At 41.7% G+C, this 6,557-nt stretch overlaps 1 protein-coding gene across 1 annotated transcript; it reads right to left on the reverse strand.

The window, feature by feature from the left end:
- Positions 1-2,041: 2,041 nt before the first annotated feature.
- RPL24 (ribosomal protein L24) lies at positions 2,042-6,496 on the reverse strand. The gene is made up of 6 exons (XM_082043617.1): positions 6,416-6,496; positions 6,203-6,278; positions 4,746-4,856; positions 3,217-3,353; positions 2,743-2,806; positions 2,042-2,172 (listed from the first exon to the last, which is right to left on the reverse strand). Exons 1-6 carry the CDS (start codon positions 6,418-6,420, stop codon positions 2,092-2,094), a joined length of 474 nt encoding a protein of 157 aa, XP_081899743.1. The 5' UTR covers positions 6,421-6,496; the 3' UTR covers positions 2,042-2,091.
- Between the last annotated feature and the right edge of the window lie 61 nt (positions 6,497-6,557).

Below are 6,557 nucleotides of genomic sequence, written 5' to 3' on the forward strand. Positions count from 1 at the left end.
AGGCGGCACCTGGAGCGGTGTGCGCCCCCCAAACACAAAGATACTGATTGTGTGGAGCGAGTCTGGCAGAAGGCTGCAAAGGTGGTCAGGGATAAGAGCATGAGGGATGAGGTGAGGCTGAGGGCTGGGCTTTTTCACCCTTAAAAAGGGAAGGCTTTGTGAAGACCTGGCTGCTGTGCACAGCTACCTCACCAGAGGATGCAGAGAAGGTGAAGGCAGGCTTTTCTCAGAGCTGCATAGCAATAGGCAACAAGCACAGGTTAGAACACAGAAAATTCTAGTTATAAATAAGGCTTTTTTTTTTTTTTTTAACCATGGTGATAGTCAAATAACAGGTTGCCTTAAGAGGTGGTAGAACCTCTGTCTTTGTTAAGCACTCATCTGGATACAGCAATGAGCAACCTAATCTAAATAGACATGCTTTGAGGAAGAGGTTGGACTAGATGATCTCTGGAGGTCCTTTTCAACACAAATTATTCTGTGGGTCAGTATTCCATTTTTTGTGAGAAATATTTAATAAAGAACCAATTGCACTGGGTAAGCATAAGGGCTTCAATTTATTAATTTCCCTGTCAATTCATTGCATTATATCTTGGTTTGAGCTGAATAATGTGCAGTTATATCAGGTTATCGCCCTGAACAGCCTGCCTCACTTGAAGAACAACTTGTGAGAGGAGTAACCTGATGGGCTCTTTACTGTTTCACCATATCAGTCAGAACTCATGAATAAACAGCACAGTGATCTTAAAAGCCTTTCTGTGCACCTCTGCAGAAACAGCAGGCAACCAAAGCCTGCAAACTTCAAAGCATTAACAAATATTGACTTACTAATTAGCCATATCTGACAATCAAGTTGTATGTATCATTAATGGTATTTCAAGCAGACTGTTTGTAAAAACTCATCTTTGCTTCCAGCACTTTAGCTGGAAACTTTCACAAGCATAAATGCAGTGTACCAGGTACTTGATACATGACACTGATATAATCAGGATTTTACACAGTGGTCACTAGCATAGGTAACTTTCAGTGGAGTAGCTCCTATTTTTTTTTTAATATATAGAAAAAAGCGTAATTGTTTTGGAAGATAATGGTGCAAAGTGCACTAATGTAATCAAGCTAGACCTATTTTAAATGAGTTGCAACCTTGATGTAGACCTGTATCTAGCAGACCCAAACAAAAAAGTATAACTCAAAATATAGCCCAAATTGCCCATTACAGCCATTGTTTTTGAAGCCCCAAAGAACTGCAGGAAGCAAAACTATGAAGACTGTTGCTTTTTTGACCACTGGATTAAGATAAAGCAAGACCTCAAAGCTTCGCAGTGATAGTAAGTATTAAGATGTGGCATCAAAAAAATCAAGAAGTGTCTGATCCAGAAAGTAGAGAAGGTTCATTTTCTCCTATACTTCCATTAAGTCAGAGGACATTGTTTAGCTGAGGCCACTTGGTACTGTCCATCAAAACTATGGCAAAGTTTGGGGACACTGCCTGTGTAATTTCTAAGTGCTGCTAATTAGATCATAATTGCAGAAAAATGGCCAGACTGAGTCAAGAAACTGATTTAGCGTAGTGAACAAGTGCAAGGCAGGACCTTTACAGCCATCCGTTTCCTGACAACAGCTTCCAGCAATTTCCTGACCCAGGAGTTGCATCTGAACCTTTGTGTGTAACAGCCATGTGGCCCATGAAACCATCCATTCCCATTTTTCTGCCTATTTCTCCTTTTATCCTATACAACATGTTGCTACATGCATTCCACAACGCAGGAAATGCATTTGTCACAGACATTATTGCTTCACACAGCCTTGAGTTTACATTTCTGAACTTAGAAACCCTTTTTATGCCATTTGACATAGATGCAGAAAAAACTTGTACTTCTGCTGTTTTGTCCTTCAAGCAAGAACAGCTGCTTCTATATATTGTCTTAAGAAACCACGTTTTATGGCAAGATGTTTTTGAGTCTGCAACACCAGACATACTGAAGAAAATTAATCTATGAAATAACCATATCTCACACAGTTGAAGAGAACATGGCACAAGTTCTGAAAGTTAGTGAGATATTTATTCAGCGTGACTAACAGTTTGGCAAGTTAGCGCTTTCCACCAACACGAGGAGCAGAAACCTTGACTGGTTTCACAATCTTCTGCTTAGGTGCTGCCTTTGTAGGAGCCTGGAGAGAAATAATAAAGTATAAGCAAAGAGAAACAATTTATTTGCTGTCCTTAAAGCTTCCCTTTGTATTTAAAATTCTGGACAGAAATTAGACAACTTAAATCAGTATAGAATTATAATCTATGAGATTAGGATCACGTTAACAGATTGTTACACACATATGACTGTAAGCCTACAACGTGTATGATGCCAACACACGGCATTAATTCATAAGTAATGAAACAGATGCGAGCATTCATCAAAATATTGTTACCGAGTTCATAGATAGTGAAGATGTCACATCCAGACAAGTTTTTAGCTATTAAGAATCTTTGACATATGGTCAGAAAGTTGTTTTACTGTAATACTTATTTCTTCTGTAAAAAAAGGGTCATTCTATTTAGCTATTTGGGTACGCTTAACTTTAGTACAAAAGTCTGGTTAAGATCTTGGCTTCCAGATCAAAAGTCTATAAGCAAATGCTTCTTCCAAACATGAATGGAATTGCCAATTAAGCGCTGCAATAGAATGTTGCGTTACGACATGATGTATTACATTTCATTATTTCTATCTACCTGTTGCATCTTACCTTTGCAGCAGAAACAGCTGTTTTCTTGGTTGCCTGCTTAGCCTTCTTGGCTTCTTTTGCAGCCCTGTTAGTTCACAGAAAAAGGTAACAGTTATTCATGTCTGCCATTCACTGTTTGTCTCAGCACTGTACAAGCTCCCTAAGATCAAGAAAGGAATGCATTATTTCAGATCTATCCTCTGCACTCAGTACCTCTAGGAAGACTATTACAGAGAAGGCAGAACTGAGTGTGACTAAAACAATATTTTCACAAAGGGAGAGGGCAAGAAGAGACCCTTCTCTGCTGCTACCATCGCTTGCCAAGATTGCTCAGCATTACCTCCAAACATACAGATTTAAAAAAAAAAATACCACAACCAAACCCACAAAAAACACTCATAAACCATGGAGCTCCTCTAGAGTTTAAGATCTTGTATGAAAAGTGTTAATAAACTTTGAAAAGCCTGGGATAGCTTAATTTATCTGTTTCCTCACCTAATAGCTTGTTCCCTCTGCGCCTTTCGTACTTCGGGCTTCTGATTTCGTTTAGCCATAATCTCAGCTAAAGAGGCCCCAGTGATCGCTCTCTGAAACTTAACAGCACGCCGTGTGCGCTTCTTCTGTATCTCTTCCTAAAATGGCAGAAGATGAAGACAGACAATTAGTATAAGACCTTAAATAAAAGGCTAAAGACAGTTATTGAAACAAGCTCCTATTAAGATCCAAACTATTATAAAACTGTAAAAGGAAGCAGAATTTTACTCTTTTCTTCAGAGAGAACCAATTTCTTGATTTTCCCACACAGATGACGAGCTAAAAAAGAACAACGTATTCTCCTTTGCAAGGTATAAAAAAAAGTCATTTGGAACATCAGAAGGTCGGCCATCTGTAACTCCCAGAAAAAAAAAAGGGGGGGGAGGGATAAAGTCCGCTTTGATAGAATCTTCTGAAAGGAAGACAATTCCCACCTGTTCCAAGTGGAATCACAGTGCTGGGCAGCAGTGTAGGCCATTGAGCATCAACTTTCTTTCTTCAAACAAACAGGTAAAAACCCCTGACCTATAACATGTATGTAAGTGTTTCCAAATGCTCTTTTGCTGTGCAAATTTAAGCAAGAGAAGTGAAAATACCTCATCCTACATGCGTTATTTATTTAGCTTTTTCATACAATGACAGCTACATAGGAAAGACCTCCTACTAAGTTACAGCCTAAAGTTTTCAAGAAGAGTACATGTGGGACTATAGTGGGTCCTTGGATTCCCTGACAGAGGGCACGGGAACAGAAATTAGCCTTGAAGATATTAAGGCCTACCCGTGAGAAAGATGGGAGTAAAGGAGTGTCCGGAGATGTTAAGGATGTACCCATGAGAGAGAAGGGAGAAGAAGAGTAACACTGATGATAGCAAAAATAGCCAATGAGATGTTACTGCTGTAACTTGTAACCAATAGTGACGAGACACATGAATTGGTAAAACTGTATAAAAAGGCACTTGTGGCAATAAATGGCATCTACTACTTTCATCCTGGAAGAACTTGGTCTATGTCATTTGTCTGTCTCAACCACAACAAGTACATAAAAAGTTCCCCACCCTTTAACCCCCAAACCATCTGTTTGGAAACAATGATCCACCAGATTTTCAGCTCTATGCCACACTTTTCAAGTCCAAGCTTTTAGAAAGTCTACATATTAAACAGCATTACCCACCTTCTGCAAAATTAATTTTTTAAAACATATGCCATTCATAGAAGTGTTGAAATCAACTGAACCTACTGCGGTTCTGAGGGAGCCCTCAAAGAAGTAATATGATACAACGCTTTTGCTGAACCCGTTAGCTTTCAAACATAAAGCAACATACCAACACATGTAAATGCACACATATTTGTACCACTATTAGCCAGTTTTCATCCTGATTATATGGGTCATGCTTCTGCTAAACAGCAACATACTCAATTTACCTCTATTCCAACAGACCATATCTTTTGACGGAAAAATTTTCAAGCAGCAATAGTTGGTCTATACTTACTGACTGTCCTTTCTTGTGTTTACGCCTGTATAGAACAGTCCAGTTGATTTGACGGGGGTTTCTCTTGGAAAGGAATGCAGACTCACATTTTGCATTCAAGAACTGAAAAACCTGGAAAGATAAAATATTTTGTGTAAGCTTTGTTTCTACAAAAGACATTACTACAGTTTATGTTAACATACCAAGTAATTACTTGATTCAGCGTTTTCAACAGTGATGCTTTTGTATTTCTTTACACAGCCCTGACAACCCAAAATTTTAGAACATACTTCAAAAAATGTCAAGTTTGGGATTTTGTTGTGTCAATTAACCTGATATCTTATAAAGCATTCCATTTTAAGAAATTTTCCATGCCTAATTTAGTTCCCTTACAATAAAGCCGAATGTTACAGTTTTCGTTTTCATCTCACAAAAAATAAGCTGCTTCATTGTGCTGAAACCGCAAATTACCACTTGCATCCAGTGCTGCACTGTATCCTAGGCACAGCATGAACAGCCATAGCCAGCATCATACTTTTCAAGTGTCTGTCCTCAAATAACTATGCGCTTCCTCTACGTGTAAGCAAGTCAAAACTTGGCATAAGAACAGAGACCAATATTCCACCCTATTCCTTCTTGCACAGTTGGACTAAGCTTCTTGCCTACAATCACAAGTGGAATTAACAGGCTAGTTTATTATAAACCATAAAATTAAATCTGAAGTATAAACAGATTCCAACAAGAGCACCTGAGGATTCAGTTGGTCCATTTACTTAGCTATCATCTCAAGAGATTCTGTACAGCAAGACTACTGTCCTGGAGTATCCAAACCCTAATCCCTCCTTTTGTAGCTACGAATAGTGTATTTTTATTTATGACAGTCCTACATTTATGAGAGCCTGAAAAGCCTCTCCTCTCTATTTATCCCAATGATCCATACTCAAATTATTTGCAAGTCCTCTTATTTACTTCAGCAAATCTCAGCATCAGACACCATACAAATAAATAGTACTTTCTACAGAACTTTGGTAGTTTAGACCAGATGCTTTAACACACCTTTCCCAAACTGCAACCTTAAAAACCAACTCAAAAACCAAAGCTACAGCACAAGCACGATTCTCCTGCAGACCAGCTCTGACAGCAGCCATGACACCCAGGCACCGACGGCTGCAGTGCAATGGTATTCCCTATATACGTCTCAATACAAGCGGTTCAAACAGACGGTACAGCAAAGGCCAGCGATGAACCCGGGCAACACCGCCTATTTCCCCACCGCGCCTCCAGTGCGAAGCCTTCACTTCCCCCAGCATCGCGCCGGCCTCTCCCTCAGACCTGCCGGCCTCTCCCTCAGACCTGCCGGCCTCCTCCTTCTGCAGGGCCCGCTCCTGCCAATCTCTGTCGATCGGCACCGCGGCTGCCCCCTCCACACGGGGCTCGCCCCGGCCCCCCCGCTCGACCCTCCCGCCCCCCGGTCTCACCTTCCCGTCGGTGCGGGCGTAGCGGCGCCCATGGCCCGGGTAGATTTTGTACCCGCTGAAGCTGCACAGCTCAACCCTGCGCGGGAGAGAAGAGTTGGGAGAGAAGAGTTAGGAGAGAGAGCAGGAGCAGGGAAGAGGAAGACCCAGCCCTCCAGCGGCCTCCCCGCGGCGGATGGCCCCGGATAGGGCGGCAGAAGCTGCCGCGGAACTTACTTCATGATGGCGGTGCTTCAGAGCCGGGCGGCGGCCAGGCCGAAGAGGAAGGGAGGATGACGGGAAACGGCGTAGTGCACCCCGCGCGCAGCACGCCGGGACGGCTCCACCCCGCGCGCAGCGCCTGACGGGAAGGGAGCGG

The sequence above is a fragment of the Streptopelia decaocto genome, assembly GCF_964273445.1.
Source record: "Streptopelia decaocto genome assembly, chromosome: 1".
NCBI classification, from domain to species: domain Eukaryota; kingdom Metazoa; phylum Chordata; class Aves; order Columbiformes; family Columbidae; genus Streptopelia; species Streptopelia decaocto.